A 19,749-nucleotide genomic window follows, 5' to 3' on the forward strand; every position below is an offset into this window, starting at 1 on the left:
TATTTAATAAATAAAACAACAATAATTTTGTGAACCCAATAATTCCTACTTTATCAATATTAGCATCGAAATCAAGAAATGAACTACATCATGACCCATTCATTTTAAGACATCACAACTAATGAACGAAAATAGATAAATAAAAATAACCACCAATAAAGTTACTTTCATTCATTAAAGAGATATAACACTTAACACATTCTTCATTTTAATCAAATTATGAATAAAATAAGTGTAAGAAAACTTATCATAATAATTACATCAAATTCCATGAATAAATTAAATAAGAAGATAAAGTAAAGTTGAATACCGCAAAATCTTAACCGAAGCTCGATTAGAACACCCACAATTTTTGTAGGTTGTTTGTGATGGTATATGTGTGTGTTGATATGAAAAAAATGGGTAAGGAAGAAAAGATGTGAATGTATGATTATTGTTTGAAAGAAGAATAAATAAAATGGAAGTATTTTCTTTTTTTTCTTCTTGCTCGTGTAGTATAGTGTTCTTTTTTTCTCTGTGTCTTTTCTTCTGTCCGTTTGTCTTGCTGTGTGTGTGTTTTTTTTTCTTTTTTCTTTTTGGGAATGGGTGGTATATGTAGATAGGGGGTGGTGTGTTGTGGGAATGGGTGTGTGGATGTTCGTGTGAGGGAGTGTTGTGTGTGGGAAGTGGGTAGATGTGGAGTGAGGAAGTGGGGTAGTGGAGTAGTGTGTAGTATATATAAATATAAATATAATAATTAAAATTACTAACTAATTATTTTAAATTACTATAAATTTAAGAAAAGTTAAATAGCTAAATAAAAATATAATTAAGAAACACTAGTTTATTTATTAAATATACATTAAAAGAAAACATATATTTTTTGAACATGTTCTTCTCTTTTGAATAAATTGAAAACAAAACTTTACTTAAAACATGACTCTATTTTTGTGGTTTTCAAATATTTTTACACTAAACTTACTAAAATATGATAAAATCAAAATATTTAATTTAAAAGTAAAAGAAATATTTAACCACTAAAATTTGTGTAAAACATCAAGTTCGGTCAAAAATTACGTGTCTACAATGTGCTCCGGCTTTATCAATACAGTTGTACCTTCTATTAGCATTAGCCACACTCTGAATGTACTGGCATTCATGTCCCCATCCTTAAGCCATAGACACGTTGCCTTTTGTCTCCATGAAACCTCCTCAATCTTTGCTAATTGTTGTAAATGTGTCTTTAGAAGAGTGAAGTCATTCAAAGCCTGGCTTCTTTGTTCTTCCAAATTCCCAAATACCTCCTTATTCCATGTAGAGATATCCTTCTTTCTAGATACTTCATAGAGATATTCTACTATATTAGTAATATAAATCGTAAATACATCACACTTTCGAGGTTTGGCAGCTCATTCAAAAATGAAGAAAAAAAAAATAGAAAATAGAATTAAATATAACAAATGCTTTTCTGCCACCCTTTTGGTGACTAAACGTGTATCAGAAATCTGGAAAGCAAAAGGCTGACTGATGGCAAAACAAAAACAGCTAAGGGAAACTCAAGCAGCAGCTTCTATTACTTTCAGAATTTATCTTCTATATAATTTTCCCCTAACAAATGTCGTAAACTTGTACACCTAATCCTTCCATTGTCTAACTCAAATCGGAATGTTACTTGTCTATAACCAAAACTTCTATCATTCAACTTTTGCCACTACTACGCCAGGGATGCTGGTCTCCGCAACAGTCTCCCTTACAAACCTGCAAGGAAACACACAAGTTATACCAAGCCTGCCTCCAACAATTAACACTACTACCTTGTGGATACAGAAAGACAGCAGCTATTGAGAGGAAGAGGAGATACTTTTCCAACTTATCTCGAGATGACTGCAAAGTGTAGACAGCCAGGATGAAGGAAAGCACGACCCCTGCATACATCCATAGCAATAGATTAATTAAATAGGATAACAACCTAACTGGAAGAATTGCTGTTCTAATGAAGTATTGAGGTGTCAACTGAATATTCCCTAAATACACATTAGACCTTTGTTGCTCATATCCTTCAAAATTATTGCCGCATCAGTGTTGATCTGACGGGTCAACCTAGCTTGAGTGCACTGAAAATGGGTGTGGGTGTAAGAGTGGGCGCTCGGTACTTTGGTTAAGTATTTCAGTTTTCAGTTTCTCGAAGGCATATCCCGAAGTAAGTTCGGTCGATTCTCCTCGTTCTGTTTCAGTTCAATTCTCGGTATGGGCCTGGTATGCTAGGAAATTTTCTGCTTAACAATGGGATATTTGACTTTTAAGTGACTAAACAATGTATACAAGTTAAATTCGTATAAAATACTCTAAAGAATAAAGGTTCATATGAGTAACATCTAGATTTCTATTTGTAATATGTCCTTCAATTCTTAAAATTTTGTTATCAAGGAACATTTTAGTCATATTGGTCTTTTCTAGTTCTTCGAGAAGATCTCATTATGCTCAAGTCTAGCGTCCACTTCTTTTGTGCAAACTAATTATCTCCAAACTTCTGAAACCTGCACTACAACCGGAATGGACTAAAAAAGAAGCTGAAGGCCAACAAATGTAACAATTAACAACAGTAGCACAAACTGGAAAATTGTGATTAGATATTAGGCTTACTGGTTTGGGCTCATAAGTCATAACATATAAAATATACGGAAAAGGATAAAAATACCCTTAAACTATCCAAAATAGCTCATATATACCCTTAAACTATATTTCGACTCAAAACTACCCTTTCCGTCAAACGATTGGGTCAAAAGTACCCTTCTTATTAACGGAAGTTGTTAAATGTCATGTGTATGCCACATTGCATGCCAATAGACTAAAAGGAAAAGGGTCAAAAACCCCCTTAAACTATCCGAAATAACTCATTTTACCCTTAAACTATATTTCGGCTCAAAACTACCCCTTCCATCAAACTACTGGGTCAAAAGTGCCCTTCTTATTAACAAAAGTTGTTAAATGTCATGTAGATGCCACATGGATGCCAATAGGGTTCCACTGCCACATAGACTAAATCCCTAAACCTTAATTACTCTTTTTTCCCCCTTATTTCATTATTTTCCAGAAACGATTTCACCTCTTCTCCCTCATTTTGCGGCTAGGGTTTTACAATTTTCTTCGTCGCTGGATTTCAAAGTGGATATTTGTGGTTGTAGGTTAGTAAATTTTTTTCTTATTTTATCATGTTTACAACCACGAATATCCACTTTGAAACCCAACCCCGAAGAAAGCTATGAAACCCTAGCAGTGAAATGAGGGGAAAATTGTGAAATCCTAACTATCATGCTTTGAAATCGTAAACATAATAAAATAAGAAAAAAGATTTACTAACCTACAACCACGAATATCCACTTTTAAATCCAGCCCCGAAGAAAGCTATGCAACCCTAGCCGCGAAATGAGGGGAAAGGTGTGAAATCCTAACTATCATGCTTTGAAATCGTAAGCATAATATAATAACAAAAAAAATTTACTAATCTACAACCACGAATATCCACTTTCAAACCCAGCCCCGAAGAAAGCTATGAAGCCCTAGCCGAGAAATGAGGGGAAAGCTGTGAAATCCTAACTATCATGCTTTGAAATCGTAAATTTAATAAAATAAGAAAAAAAATTTACTAACCTACAACCACGAATATCCACTTTCAAACCCAGCCACGAAGAAAACTTTGAAACCCTAGCCGCGAAATGAGGGAGAAAGGTGAAATCGTTTCTGGAAAATAATGAAATGAGGGGGGAAAAAGAGTAATTAGGATTTAGGGATTTAGTCTATGTCGCAGTGGAACCCTATTGGCATGGAATGTGGCATCCACATGGCATTTAACTTCCCTTAATAAGAAGGGTACTTTTGACCCAATAGTTTGACGAGAAGGGTAGTTTTGAGCCGAAATATAGTTTAAGGGTATATTTGAGCTATTTCGGATAGTTTAAGGGTATTTTTGACCCTTTTCCATTTAGTCTATGCGGTAGTGAAACCCTATTGGCGTGCAATGTGGCATCTACATGGCATTTAACAACTTCCGTTAATAAGAAGGGCACTTTTGACCCAATAGTTTGACGGGAAGGGTAGTTTTGAGCCGAAATATAGTTTAAGGGTAAATATGAGCTATTTCGGATAGTTTAAGGATATTTTTGACCCTTTTCCTTAAAATATATAATTATATAATAAAATAGTTTGGTGTTTCGGTTTAACTGAAATACCGAGACTCTAAAACCATAAGCAAAACCATAGACCGAACTTTTAAAATATTAAAAGCAAAACCAGATTAATGAATGCTTTGACTACTTACGTGGGATCTGCATTGGATCTAGTCAACCTAACTTGAGTGCTTGACTACACCTATGGCCAAGAAATATTGTTTTTTTTTTTTATGAAACTGGTAAATGTGTATTCCTCAGCATTAAGGACATGCTGGACACCATCAAAAAGTGTTAGATAAAAAAAACAGCAACTAGAAAACAAGAAATATTGTTGATTGGGTATTTGGTTTGATTATTAGTTTATGTCACATATATATACATATTCACATAAAGTCCTAGAATACTTTTCTATCATATGAGTTAGTTATGCATAAAATATCAAGTGTTTTACAAATAATTAATTATTTTAGCTTTTTTTATTAAGGAATTACTATAGCTTTAATCTAGTAACTTCAATTAATTGTAGAAATGTATACTTACATGGCGTCGTAATTGACTGTCATATTAACACTCATACCCATAACAGTATCCTAAGGATTAAGTGATGACAAATCTAACTTCAAGCCCATATGCATTAGACCATAGCCCATTGAGCATATAAAAGATGTTATTAACTTCTTTTGTTTTTGATAAATAAAAGTGCAATTAACTTCTATATACTCATTAAAGATTAACAGCTAATACATACAAATCTTGGTTCCCAAAAGAGAATGATGTCTGACCAATTAAGTCAGGAAGCATAATGCTAGTAACAAAACAAGAATTGACACAGTGCTACATTCAATAGAATTAAATTGAAGCTTATGAAATTCAGAGAAGCCCTTTAGCTTACTTTATCAGAAAAAAAAAAAAGAAAGAGAAGCCCTTCAGCTTAGCATGACTTTACCTGACCCCAAGAGAACATAAAATCCCGACGCCACATCTATCTCCGACTGCTCTTCCCTTAAATTAATGAAAACTTATTGTCAGAAAAAATATAATCAGAATAAAGAAAAAGTAAAACCGAAAGTTGAAAGATAAATTGTTCGCAGAAATTTAAAAGATCAAATAAGTTGACTTATTAGCTAGAGAAGTTGCCAAAGGGATTATTAACTATATAATACAAATAATGATGCAATCAACACCAATAATCCAAAGTTTCTTAGCAAAAAAAGAAGCTGTTAATTAAGCCAAAACATTGTCCTATCACAGTTGCTCATATCATCATCTTTCAAACAACATGATAAAAGGAAGCTTTAGCAGCAAAAGCAAGACAACCACAGTTTGATCTCTGCTGTAAAGGAAGGAGCATTTCCGTGTGGTTTATGCATTGTTAAAAACAAACTTTTACAGACGCAACCCACCAAAAGAAAGGTAGCGACACAAGAACAGGAAGCACCCAAAGTAAAAATTAGCACATTCTCGTCAGATTAGGAGACTCAATCAGTGTATTCGATATCAAAACATTGTTATCAAAGGCGCGTTTTAAGCGTGCTTAAGCTCTGAAGCGAGGCTCAAAACGTGTTGAGAGCTTCGCCTCGCTTTATGTGCGCTTCAGTGTCGTCATCAAGGTTCTAAGGCAAACTTTTCCTTGCAAATGAGCCTCTTATGAAGAAGTGACACTAAACAATTGATATTTCACTTTATCATAATTTGTTTTTCAATTTCTTTGGTCATATATTTGTCATGTTTATAATTATTAGTCTTGGACTAAACATATATCTTTGTATTTTTTTCTCCCTTTGCGCCTTTTTTCATCAAAGCCCACGGACCTTAGAGCCTTTTTGCGCTTTTCGCTTTTGATAACATTGTATCAAAATCCCTGTAAATTATAAGTTTCTTATTTATATTCCCATTGTGAGGTAGTAGTATATTCCCAGGCACTGTCACAGAGCCTGACAAACCAGTTTGGAGACTGCATAGCAGAGGGGTTTTTACAGTTAAGTCATGTTATTGGGAGAGGAATACCAATCATCTTTTGACAACAGTTTGGCCCTGGAAATTAATCTGGAAAATTAAGGTTCCTTTAAAAGTTGCATGTTTCACTTGGTTGGTAATTAGAAGAGCTTGTCTCACCCACGAAGTGCTACAAAGAAGAGGTATACAGATATGTTCAAAGTGCTACATGTGCGGACAGAAGACTGAAGTAAATGGTCATTTGTTTCTGCATTGTAAGATAGCTACAGATCTGTGGAACATGTTTGCTTGTATACTAGGGGTTAACTGGACAATGCCCAGAACCACTTTTGAGGTCCTAACACACTGGCAAGGAATCGGAAAGAGAGGATCAAAAGAAGACTGGTGGAAAAATATCCCTGCTTGCATATGGTGGACACTATGGAAGGAAAGGAATGGGAGATGTTATGAAGGAAAGCTTAGCAGCCCACAGGAGAATGGGAGATCAAGATGAGATGTCTTAGTCTTTTGTATTTTTGGTGTAAGCAAAATTTAGTGGGGGAAGTAGATAGCCTTGTGGAGTTTAAAAGCCAATTGTAAATTTAGTTGTCTTTTTGGATTTGAGTATGATGGCACCCCCTGGGGGTTTTGTAAATCCCACCTCATCGATTTTGATGAGTTCTTTTGTGTGAATACAAAGTTAACTATTTCAAAAAAAAAAAGAAGGTAGTAGTAGTAGTAGTACATTGTTTTTGATGAAAATCATATTATTCTCTGCCATTTTATTGGCCCAGGACGCTTTGTTGCAGAAAGAACCATGGATGATTCTGTTGAACCTTTTTTTGAGAAATGGTAAGGTTGAACCTTCTTAGATCTAGTTCAATACATTGAATGAAGCCATCAAATCGGAGTTCCGAAGTAGCGCTCATTGCATTCTGAACTGCAATCCTCTAATTAGGACCACAACCTCCAACAGAACCTGGATAATCTCTGACTGCACCAAACTGCAAAGCACCTTTGACAATAAGGTCCAGAAGGAAGAATAATGGAGACTAATCTATTATTCCCGACATACGACACTGTAAATTTCCCCATGTCAGTAGGCTCTCGCTTTCACCACCTGTGAACTCCAACCATGCTGTTAGTTTCTAAATCATCCACTAACCACCGTTTCCATCCTCCTGCTTTACACACCAACTATCCAAGCTACAACTATAATGGACTAATAAAAAATATTCAATTTTTTTAATGGAGCATATGAAAAATCACATTCTTAGGGTCCACAGAAATGACAAACTGATCATCCAACAGATGAGTAATTTTCCTATAAAGAGAAAATCCTAAATAGAACCTACTTTCAGTGTTGTGGGTGATTCAGAATATTGTATCTAATCAGATAATGTATATAAGTATTGCTAAGAAGTCCCACATCGGTAGAGGGATGGGAATTTGGTCTCCTTATATGGACTTGGACAAACCTCTCCTCATGAGCTAGCTTTTGGGGACGAGTTAGGTCCAGATGCCACATCTTAACATGGTATTAGAGCCAGACCCATCCCAATTTATTGTTCATCGATGTTGGGGCCCCATTTAGAAGTGTTCACACTCCAGTTGAGGTCTGGGCATGCGGGGGAGTGTTAAGAAGTCTCATATCGGTAGAGGGATGAGAACTGGTCACCTTATATGGACTTGGACAAATCTCTCCTCATGAGCTAGCTTTTGGGGTTGAGTTAGACACAGGTGCCATTGCCATATCTTAACAGGAACATTTATCGGTTGCGGTTTTGTAGAGATTAATAAGATTCTATTACCTTAGCCAGAATTCTCTCAACAGGTAATTATACCAATTATTGTTGAGTTATGGAATATACGACCATGGCATCAGAGCGTCGTCGAAAGTGAGATTAATATCTCGACGGAGTTGGAAATGTGCCTTCGCTGGGAAGACAGGGGAAACTAACAGTCACCTATTCTTACATTGTACTTTCACAGCACAAATATGGTCCATGTTTCTCAACTTTTTAGAAGTGAAATGGACTATGCCCGAACATACAACTGATTTACTTAGTTGTTGGATCAGGAGAGGAGGTAGCAAGAGACAGAAGACCTGGTGGAATTTGATTCCACATTGCATTTGGTGGACAGTTTGGAAGGAGAGGAATAGTAGGAATTTTGAAGATATATCCAATTCCATTCACAAGGTTAAATGGAATTGCATTGTATCTCTATATTTTTGGTGTAAAGAGATAGGATTATAGGATTCAGATCAACTTTTAGAATTCATTAGGATCCTTGCAAGTATTTTCTTTTTGTTCTTTTCTTATTTTCTAAAGGTCCCCAGCATATCCTTAATGCTGAAGAATACAATGTTTACCAATTCTCAAAAAAATGTGCCTTCGCTGGAAGTGGTACTGCTGCTTCATCTCTGGTGATTGAGATGTGGAAGGTGACTGTCCCTACCAAACCAGGATGATGCACCAACCAACAACTTACAACAACCAACACTCCGGTGGCTGGAGTAGATATGCGTGAGGCTCACGCACCAGCAGAATTTTTGCGGCAGCAATCTGTCTGACGGTGCATGGTGGCGTTCGACTCGGCATTTTTTCAGTCTTTGTTTCATTCCTGAGTTTGCCTCTTCGTTTCTGCCCAAGCTGTGGAGGTTCTCTGACCAACCAACCCCAGCTGTCCCTATTTTTGCTCGATCAGACCTGGTTAGATCATTCCTTTTGCTTCATTTTTTCTTTCTGTTCCTCAGATGTTTGAGTGTTGTGCTCAATTGGAAGTTCTTTGGGTCTGACTACTTATCTGACGTGTTAGAGTGGACTTTTGTTTTTCCTTTGGGTAATATTCTCTGATTTACTGATTGGTCATATCCCTGTGAAATTTTGCTGGGTCTTTCTCCCACGGATGATACTTTTATCTGTGTTGGGGGTACTCTTTGGTGAAGTTTTTGATATTCTCATTCTGTTGCGAGAAGTTCTTTTTTTTCAGATTGAGAAAATGATTTGAGAAAAAGGGAGGAAGAAATAAGAATGATGGTGTTCTCGTTTTGGTAGATGAGTTTGCAAAATTCTTTTGTATTTTTTTTTCCGACTATTGTTTTCTTCAAGATCTTATATGACAAAGAAAATTATTGGTCAAGGACATGTATGATGTATCTGATGGTATCTACATCCTTATTGAATGGGTGCCTCGATTGGTTACTTGATCTAGTGTCACATCTCCATTTGAAGCACATTGTCTGTTAGAGCATCCTTCTCTCCTAGTTGAAGAAACTTTGTCCTCAGTTTCATGTTGTTTCTTCATTGGATTGTGAATTGTGAAAATTTGCAAAACATCATAGTAGCTCGTTAAGCACAAGGGTTACAAACAAGTTGATTTTATTTTTGAGTTAGTTGATTATGATGTTTGGGAACTATGTCCTATTGTGTCCAAAGGTAGGTAGAAAAATTTGCTACCTTTATGGATGATTTTTTTTTTGGATGAGGTGAGTTTACTTTATAAGGAACCAATCTGAAGTATTTTTCCATTTGTGGCTTATGTACAAAGTTAAAATCTAATTTAATACTATTGTGCGCGTACTAAGGGCCCATTTGGCCATGTGAGATGAAATCATATAAGATGAAGTTGAAGTTTTGTTTGGCCATGCAATTTGGATTTTTTAAGATGTATTTTTTGCTCATAAATATAAAAATCTCATAAGTTGTGAAAACTATCAAAATTGCCCCAATTATTTATATAATCTTACTGAGCAAAAATTCATAACAAAAGTATAATACACTATTACAAAGTTATTCTAAGAAAATTACAACATTTATTAATCGAATTTTTTTTGATGACCGTGGTGTCTGGGCCAACTTTCGCAGACCTCGACTAATTCCACGGGATACCTACCACCTCCCACTAGCAACAGGTAACGTGTAACTCTATCCACCAAGGCAAGGACAAATGAAAAGAATCAATTGGCATTTTTTGTCACTGTTGGAAATTGAACCTAAGACCTCATGGCTCTCAACCACTTCATTAACCACTAGGCCACACCATTGAACACTTCATTGACAACATTTATTGATTGAACTTTAATTCAATAAAACAATAAAATGACGTGAATTGTAATGTACTACCCTTTAATATAAGTTGTTTGTTGGTCAATATCATTAATAACTAGATCTTCATGTTAATATTCGTGAATATTTCATCACTCTTTTGGTATTCTTGCAAGAAATTATGTAGATATAAAATAGTGGATTTTTTTAACAAAATATAAAAGGTCAATTTTTATAATTGAAAAATGTGAAATCAAGATATGAAATTCTCAAATCAAGCTTTTAGGAAAATTAGGGATTTCATCTCATGAGATGATATTGCATGTCCAAATGCCTACTAAGAAATGATAACACTAATGAGTACAAGGCTACAAGCCACTGAGAATGGGATTACCCACCGTCTCATGTTGATATAGCCTCTCAAAATGGAGTGTTATGAAAATGGAGTTATGGAGAGGACGAATAGTCATCTATTTGAGACAACTCAGGCAATATTGTTCCAAATGAAAGCTCCTAAACAGTTTCGGGCTGACGTAGTTTCTACAACTTGTTTTCTGATTAATTGCATGCCATCTGGCATGCTTGCTTTGGAATCTCTTACAATGTTCTCCTTTCAAACAAGTCATTATTTGTTGTGGAGCCAAGGGAGTTAGGAAACACATGTTATGTTCGAGATGACTGACTATTTATTACGAAGTTGGACCCGAAGGCCTTGAAGTGTGTTTTCTGGGGCTATTCCCGTCTTTAGAAGGGACATCATTGTTACTCTCTATCACTTGACAGATATTAGGTGTCAACTTATGTGGTATTTACATCTCCTATTGACTATTGAGAATGAACCGACTATTGATACATGTCCTACATCAATTCTTTCATCATTGAATCCTCCTTAAGAAAATCTTTATCTCTCTCTTTCTCTTCGCAAAGTACAAGTTAGTGCAAATCCACATATTCTATTATTGATTGTATTTCTTAGGACCACTTATCTCCTACATTTAGTTCTGTGATGCCTCTCTAGATTCTATATTTGCACCTTAAAGTCTAAAACAATGAAGGAAGCCTTGAAACATCCTGGATGGTATAATGCTATGCTTGGGATACATGCTTTAGATGAAAATCACACATGGAATTTGGTGGATTTACCCAAAGGAGAAAAGCAATGGGATGTACAAGTGGGTCTTCACAATCAAAGTTAATCTGGATGGCTTTGTGGCAAGGAAAGACCTGTGGCTAAAAGATTTGCTTAGCCTTATGGGGTGGATAATCTCAACTATGACTCGAGCTAATATTGCTTTTGTAGTAAGTGTTGTTAGTCAATTCATGACCTCACCTATGATCAAACATTGGAAAGCTTTGGAATAGATTCTATGTTACTTAAAAGTAGCTTTGGGACTTGGCAAATTTTATAGCAATCACAGTGATACTCGTGTTTGTTTTGCAGATTTCAGGAAGACCCATTACAGACTATTGTGTCTTTGTTGGAAGGAATCTGGTATTACAGAGGAGCAAGAAGCAAAGTGTTGTACTTCAATCAAGTGTGAAATCCAAGTACAAAGCTATGGCTAAGTCCACATGTGAAAAATGTGGATATATCACCTTTTAGATGAAGTTAGTTTGAAACATTTATCACGAACAAAAATTGGTGTAATAACCAGGCTGCTCTATACATTCTTTTAATTTAGTGTATCACGAAAGAACTAAATATATTGAAGTTGTGTGTTACTTTATCCTCGAGAAAATTCAGGAGAATCTGGTCTCCACTGGCTACGTTAAGACAGAAGAACAATTGAGTGATATATTTACAAAGGCCTTAAACGGGAATGGAGTTGAATATCTTTGTATCAAGTTGGGCATGAGTAACATCTATACTCCAAAATTGAGGAGATAGTTTTATCAAATATTGTATCTAGTTGGATACTGTATATAAGTACATTTTAAGCTATAGTTTAGTAGGGATTTTATTACCTTAGTCAATGCTCCTCTTTATAGTAGACACCTAAATACCAAGTATAGCTTGCAACAATCTATCTTCCAGGACATGACGATTCTTTCACGACCTGGGGCGTTAATTTACCTACTATACATTTATACTACTTATTGTTGAGTAATAATAAGATGTAAGAAATTCCTCCAATACTTGTCAAACAATCACAGGGTAGAATCATCCAGTTTATCAAGAGGCTATTCACACTTGTTGCCAAAAAGGCAAGCTATGCTAGGAAGATTAATTTAAGAGAAAGTTACCATGTATATCTAGCAAGCACGTGCTTTGGCCAGTGTTGAGGATCCCAAAAGTGTTTGCCTATATCAGGATGAAGTTCAATATCTGTCCACAAATACATCAGATCTTATTATATCAGTAAAAATTAAATCATTGAGAAGGAGAAAATAGAATGTTTAGCACACCAAGTTTGCTAGAACATCATGATAAAGCAATCAACCAATAAAAGAGAATATGAGGAAGTGAAGATGGAAGTTCTTTAGCGTGTCCTCAGCCTGTTAACTAGTTGAAGGCCACTAGAGGAGAAGTTCTTCATCTTGCATTCAGTATCCTTATGTGAGAAATTGGGGGGAAAAACAAGCAACTTTTCAGTTCTCTTGGACTTAAGTTGATATGTTCTTATTTAAGCAAAAGGTTTCCATTTTGGTCAACTAAGATTCTCGAAATAAATGGCTCATGACTAGGATGAAACAAAAGTGAAAAGATAGTGATGTGAGAATAAATTACTTGATTATTCCCCCAACCAAATATGTTGGTGTTTATATAGTATTTACGAGTAATCCCAAAAAAAGAAAAAGAAGTGTGCAAGTACTCCAAAAAAGGGAAGAAAGTATTTCCTAATAATTCCTATGTCTATATACACAATTATAAGGATTCTAAAACTTGCCCATTCATGTCATATGAATAATTTGCTCATTATTAACACTCCTGAAAGTTAGAGCTTACATATCGTATACTCCTAGTTTGCCAAAACATACTCAATTCTGGAGGTATGAAGTAATTCTGTAAGATATCTAATAATTGTAGTTGTATCTGCTAACTCGTCATTTGAGTTGACGAAACCTGTCACAGTGAACCTCGATTCGATCTTTTGTTTTATAAAATGACAATCTTCGTTCTATAATAAAACAAAGGATTTGAAGCAATATATTTTGCAGCTCTGACACCATGTAAAAGAATGAAGAAAAGAAGAGATGTCGGGAATGAATTACTTGATTATTCCCTCAAACATGTTGGGGTTTAAATAGTATTCACAAGTAATCTTAACAAGGAAAGGAAAGTAATTCATATTTCTAATTACAGAACCATAAGGACCCTGATAGCCGGCTGGACCAAGCTTCTTCAAAGCCAAATATGCTTTTTTTCAGAGTTGAGATGTATGTTGGGCAAGCTTTTAGGATTAGAAAAAAGTGTTTTTGAGAAGCTTAAAAAAGTGGTTTCTCCCCAAAAGTATTTTTGAAAAAGCACTTTCGAAAAAATAGACATAAAAACACTTTTTAAAAGTTTGGCCAACACTACTTGTTGCTCGAAAGTGTTTTCTAAATTGAATAAGTGATTAGCCAAACAGAAACTGTTTTTCACCAAAAGCACTTTTCAAAGAAAAAACACTTTCCAAAATAAGCTGATTTTAGAAGCTTGGTCAAACATGCTATAAACCTTTCTAATATAATATATATATATATATAAGATCTTGCCATATTAATAATTTCCTAATTCTTAACAATCTTAAAGAACTCAACCGTGCGTAAACATTCACACGATAGAGTAGCACCTTAAGGTCAAATTTCTGCTCACTTGTGGAGCCACCAAATACTATGATGGAAAAGTTTACGTGATTATGTTGGGTGTAAGAAAAGAAGGGTAACATTTGCATTGTCAAAATATTAAAATGATAGCATTTGCATTGTCAACAAAAGTTGAGCAACTTAAATTGCGCACCATATATACTCAAGTGTTATAGAAGCAACTTTTTTTTTTAATTTTCAGTTTTGCTTATTTGTTAAACAAAAAACAATCTTATCTAGAATATATGGTATTTTTGCTATAAACAAGAATAAGACACGTGTCAAGAAACCAGTTGATCAGATAAGAGTGAAATAATCTACCAAAACTATATTATGTAAGGCATTTTCATCAAGCATATCAAAGAAGTCGGTCTTTTTCATCCCATTCTAATAATTATCTTCCACATGTTCAATACGCATCATTGTACTTGGGGATGGAGCTGGGGAGAGAAGAGACCGCATTTACTTATATTACTGGCAAATTGTATTGCACTTTTCTATTGGCATGCTACAAAGAACTTGAGAGGAAAGAGTACATACAGTGATGAGGCATATCAATGACCTTAGCAGTAACACCAAGCAAATCACCTCCAGAATACCTCTGTAATAAATGAAAAATCCATTCAGTGCAGACAATACTAGGGGAACATGGAAGTAAATAAGGGGCTAAAGGGGTAGATAAATGGTCAAGATGATTGCGAGAAAACATCTATGAGCTAAGACCTGCTTTCTACTCAAATAAAGGCCTTACCAAATGCACATCAATCATTGGAACCTCAGAACTCTTCCAATTAATCACAAACAGCCATGGCACGTGATATTTTTCTCTTCCAACTTGGAATGATCTGCAGATGAATTATTGATAATAGTAGTAATTAGTCACACACTTCCAGAATCTTTAGTGGTCAGAATACCAATGAGAATGGGTAATGGATAAATGCAGAATTAAACAGGAGATGTAACATCACCAAATTACAAAATAGATAGTAAGTGACATTAGACCACACAAAGTCAACTCACACCACATTCACTGGAATAAGAAATTAGTAATTCAGCTGACCATTTCAGAAGATAGTGAAAATGAAATATCATTAAGTGCTTCTATTAGAGCTACGAAAAAGTTAATAACCTATACAGTTTAGTACTGCCAGGGGGGTGAAGTGTGGATAAGATAGGAAGGGGTTAATGTTATCACTCCTTAGTCATCCAACAGTTTACAGCAGTAGTTATTTCTTTCTACTGAAGTTATTTGTTGTTTCTTCTAGTAGTAGTTATTTCCCTGTAGTAGTGCAGTTTTTCATTCCAGTAATGTTAGGAAGTCATGTCCTAGTTTTTAGGGGTAGGGGTAGTTATCTTATAAGTTCTGTATTTAAACTATGTTAATTCCAGGAAATCTAAGCAGAAAATAATTCTAAGTTTTTGAGTACTTTAACTCAAGAGATTGCAGGTTCACTCTTAATGAACCAGCACCATAGGTCGTAGGAAGAAAACATCACAATTTATCTTGCAGCGTCCCATATATAGATCCATGACAGGGGACCATAACAGTTAACCTTTTAGCAGTAACCGAAACCATGTAAAGATAGCACAAATGTCATATTTGTTCATTGTCATATGTGAATATGATCAAAGAAGGAGCTATGTTGCTCGGACTCTTCAAAAATGTCAACAGGTGCGTGTCGGATTCTCCAAAGGTAGTGAATTGTTGGAGAATCTGACACAGGTGCGGCATCGAAAGTGAAGAGTCCGCAACTCGGCCATGGAGCTCAAATACTAACTCACACTAAAGCCAGCACAAACCTGTCTTTCTGGCAGAACCAATAAAGGACATTGATGAAGTCCATAGAGGAAAGTGTATGACGCATAGCTTTGTAAAGGAATCTTGGCTCATTAACTAACACATTACACATGTAGAAATATATATTCAAAATAAAGTACAAACAACTCCTTTTGTTAATCAATTACATTTCAATCAAAATAGAGTAGTCAAAGTTTCAACTTCTAAACATTTAGTTTAATACTAATACTAGGTTGCATATTTGTTAGTATTTTAAATAATATGTATATGTTATTTATGTAACTATATACTTCAGTATGGTATTCGGTATGTTATTTCTAAATACCAAATACCATACTGAATACGAAAATAAAGTAAATGTATACCAAATACCATAATATCAAAACCACGGTATTAACATTTTCGGCATGGTATGGTAATTTGGTATATACCATATCATGCCCACCCCTACTTGTGATCAATTAAGCAGGTTAGGTTCTCTATCTCTGACTTGTAAAAAAGTGCCTAATAGGCAAAATTAATTCATCCCCGCAACTTATGTCCAATGGCAACAAAAGTTTTGCCAAGCAAATTTTCTTAAGTGCAGACCATTTCTTTTAATAAAATTATGTAGGGCCAAAATTCAAGACCACCCTTTTTAGGGTCAATCTTGCAAATCACCTAGCTAGTGCAAGCAAAAAAACACTACCCGAAATCTAATTATGAACTTAGCGGAATTTCATCATAATAAGACTAAGACTTGTTTTACAAAACCCTGATTGACTTCTTGATTAACAAAGTGTAGTTTCCCATTTTAGCTCTTAACAACATCAACCAGTTACCTCACCCTCTTAAATTTCAGTTTAGACCCTTTTTCTTCTGTCCCTGTAGTGCACATCTCACCTCAAAATACTAAAAGTTCCAACATATAACTATACACTATACCAACCCTCCACTTATCTTTTACATCCACCTCTGTTGAAACCCAAGTTGTAGCCTTATTTTCTTGGGGCACTGTCCTTTGCAGCAACCCTCTATGTTTCCAAAAGAGCTAACCCAAACCAGACACTGAGATTGGTAACATTTTCACATAAACATCAGCACAAAGTTTGTACTGATAAACAAAATGCATCCCCAGATTGGTAAACTACAAGAGATCCCCTAGACAAAACCTTACAGGGACTACAATATCAAGTATAGTTTCAAATCATTTACAGGGTTACTTTTACGCCAAAATTTATAAAGTAATACTCCCTCCGTTCAAGTATATGCGGCACCATTTAACTGGGCACAGAGTTCAAGAAATAAGATAAAACTTTGTTATGTCTACCAAATTGCCCTTATTAATCTTATTTTAGTGCTTACTTTTAGTTGACTTTTCATCACAATAAAGAGATTAACGGGACCCAATAAGGGTAAAATGGAGATGGTGCCATTAAATAGTTGTCAAATAAGGAAAGGTGACATTCTTTTTGGAATGGATCAAAAAAGAAAGGGTGCCACATAAATTGGGACGGCAGGAGTAAATAGTTCAAGTTTATTCTCTGGATGGAATTTCTTGATTCTCAAAAATCTGGAACTTTTTTCCTTCTAAACCATTCACCAAATGCATGTTGGAATAATTCTACACCATTTCTTCTGACTAACATCCCCTAACTACACCACACCAACATCTTAAAAGATCAATTGTTATATTTGGCACCCAGCTCATTTCAAACATACTTGGAACATTTTCCAGAGTTGAGATATGACAACAGAGTGTAAGAACAAACGGAAATTATCTTTCAGCCACCGTTGCACATAAATAACATTTGGAACTCAGTTGATAACCCCTCTTTCTAAGGTTTTCATACGTAAGACAAGACTTTCCAGCCACTAATCATAACCATATTATCTAAGAGGGTGCATCTACCTTTCAAATCTGTTTCCAAGGCCATCTCCAGCCAACCTGGCTATTCCCATGAGAATTTTATAAGCTGATTTGACTAAATAAATTCCTTGTGCTAGTCCCTTCCCATACCAAAGAGTCTTCACAGTCAGTTATAACTTGCATCTAATCAAGTTAGTTCGACAGTTCAGCAATGCTACCCACTTCTCAATCATATAACAATCTTCTGAAACTCGGATTTCAACATTGTTGTCCCCTCACTAATTCTAATTTAGCCTGGGGATTTGTTTCAACTAGGGAAAAAACAGGAAATTGGTCTTCTAGAGGACCATGTCCAATCTAGTATCATCCCAGAAGACAGCTCTTCTACCATTCCCACCTTCATTTCAGTGTACCCCATACGTAGAATTAATCTTCTAGGTACATTATTGAGATCCCTGACAACACCTGTAATTACCTTCCTTCAAAGATCTTGTTGTCATTATTGTATCTCCAGAACTATTTGAATAAAGGACTTCTGACATGCTACCTGAAGTTTCTGATTCCCAATCTCCAAATAATGATAGTCTTTCATTTCACCAGGTGGAATGCATTTTTTCCTGTTTTCTTGCCAAATAAAGTTCTTTTATGAGAGTATCCATCCTACTTTCCACCTTATCTGATGAGAGGAATATAGATATCACATATGTTGGTAATGAATCCACTACACTATTCACTAAAACTACTCTGCCTCCCAAGGGAGATATTGAATTTTCCACTTGATCAATCTCTTTCCACTCTAGCATCCCTTCCCATATCTTTTTTTTTTTTTTGAATAAAGGTAACATGTATTATGAACAAAAGGAATACTCAGAGAAGTATTCCAGTAATACTATTAACAAAATTACCGAGGGAGAGGTGACCCTACTAAAGCTTCATAAATAATCTAAAATACTAGGAATATCGTCTTCTTCTTGAGGATATTTGTGCATATACCAAAAAAAGAAAAGGACTAGACAGTTCATCTTGAGTTTCTGCAGAGAGTAACTCTCAGGGGTTGGCCTGCTGGCAATTGACTTGAGCCTTGGGGTTTGCTCCCTTTCAAGGTCTCAAGTTCGAAACCCACTAGGTGCAAACAATTTCTGAGGGCCATCGGACTGGGTAAAACCTAAATTAACCGTGGTGCACTTGCGGGAAACTCCTTGCCGAGGGCCTGTGCACTCCCGGGACTAGTCGGGGCTCAAAGAGACTCGGACACCCGGTACAAATCAAAAAAAAAAAAAGTCCACCAAATGCAGGCTGGGACAATCTTCCATCTCTCCCTGTGTCCCAAGTCCCGACTGATTCCCATCTCTGTTCCAGCAAGCTAGAGCCTCTTTGATGCTCCTTGGCATAGTCCAGCTTATGCCTCTTAAATTAATGAAAATTTGTCATAGCTTCACAGTCTCTCTACAATGTAGAAAGAGATGATTTATTGTCTCAATCTCACATTCACAAAAAGAGCACCTAGAACAAATTTGACGACCTCTTTTCATAAGGTTGTCCTTGGTGAGTGTGGCATGTTTGGCTAGTAGCTAAGTGAAACATGCTACCTTAAAGGGTACCTTGAATTTCTCGATCATCTTCCAGGGCCAGCCACCACTCTAAGTGACTGATCTCTGTGATCTCTCGTAAGTTGAAACAACTTAAAATCTCCCTTGCTTTTCTGGTAGCCAAAATAGATTGTCCTTATTAGGAGTTAAATCTTTGTATTGCTCCAGAGTATTGAGTAGTTCAACCACTTTGTTAATTTCCCAGTCGTTCAAGTGTCTCCTAAACCTGAGATCCCACCCTTGATTGTCTCTCATTTCTTTGATTGTGGATACTTTTTGAAGGCTCAAGTTGAACAACTCAGGATACTTGTTCTTTAAAGTTTCTTGTCCAACCCACACATCTTCCCAAGGTAGTGTTTTTCCCCCATTTCCCACCTTGATTTACAGTTGTTAGCAAACCTGATCCACTGACTTTTAATAGACCTCCATACTCCAGATCCATAAGGTTGTGTGGGCATGTAGGTAGTCCATTCCAAACCTAGCCTTGATTGTCTCCTTCCACAGCGCTTGTTCCTATGATGCAAATCTCCATCGCCATTTCATCAGAAGGCTTCGATTCTGCAGTTTTAAGTTACTTATCCCCAAACCCCCTACT

The 19,749-nt window shown here is 35.8% G+C and overlaps 1 protein-coding gene across 1 annotated transcript in view; it reads right to left on the reverse strand.

The window, feature by feature from the left end:
* Positions 1-1,405: 1,405 nt before the first annotated feature.
* LOC125871080 (uncharacterized) overlaps positions 1,406-19,749 on the reverse strand; it is a 46,324-nt gene continuing 27,980 nt past the window's right edge. Inside the window, exons 5-10 of the mRNA XM_049551671.1 lie at positions 14,670-14,763; positions 14,459-14,519; positions 12,377-12,458; positions 5,095-5,150; positions 1,841-1,904; positions 1,406-1,737 (exon numbers count right to left, since the gene is read on the reverse strand). Of these exons, the coding sequence (XP_049407628.1) occupies positions 1,674-1,737; positions 1,841-1,904; positions 5,095-5,150; positions 12,377-12,458; positions 14,459-14,519; positions 14,670-14,763 (421 nt within the window). The 3' untranslated portion in view covers positions 1,406-1,673. The remainder of the gene's footprint in view (positions 1,738-1,840; positions 1,905-5,094; positions 5,151-12,376; positions 12,459-14,458; positions 14,520-14,669; positions 14,764-19,749) is intronic.

This window comes from Solanum stenotomum, chromosome 7 (assembly GCF_019186545.1).
Source record: "Solanum stenotomum isolate F172 chromosome 7, ASM1918654v1, whole genome shotgun sequence".
NCBI lineage: Eukaryota > Viridiplantae > Streptophyta > Magnoliopsida > Solanales > Solanaceae > Solanum > Solanum stenotomum.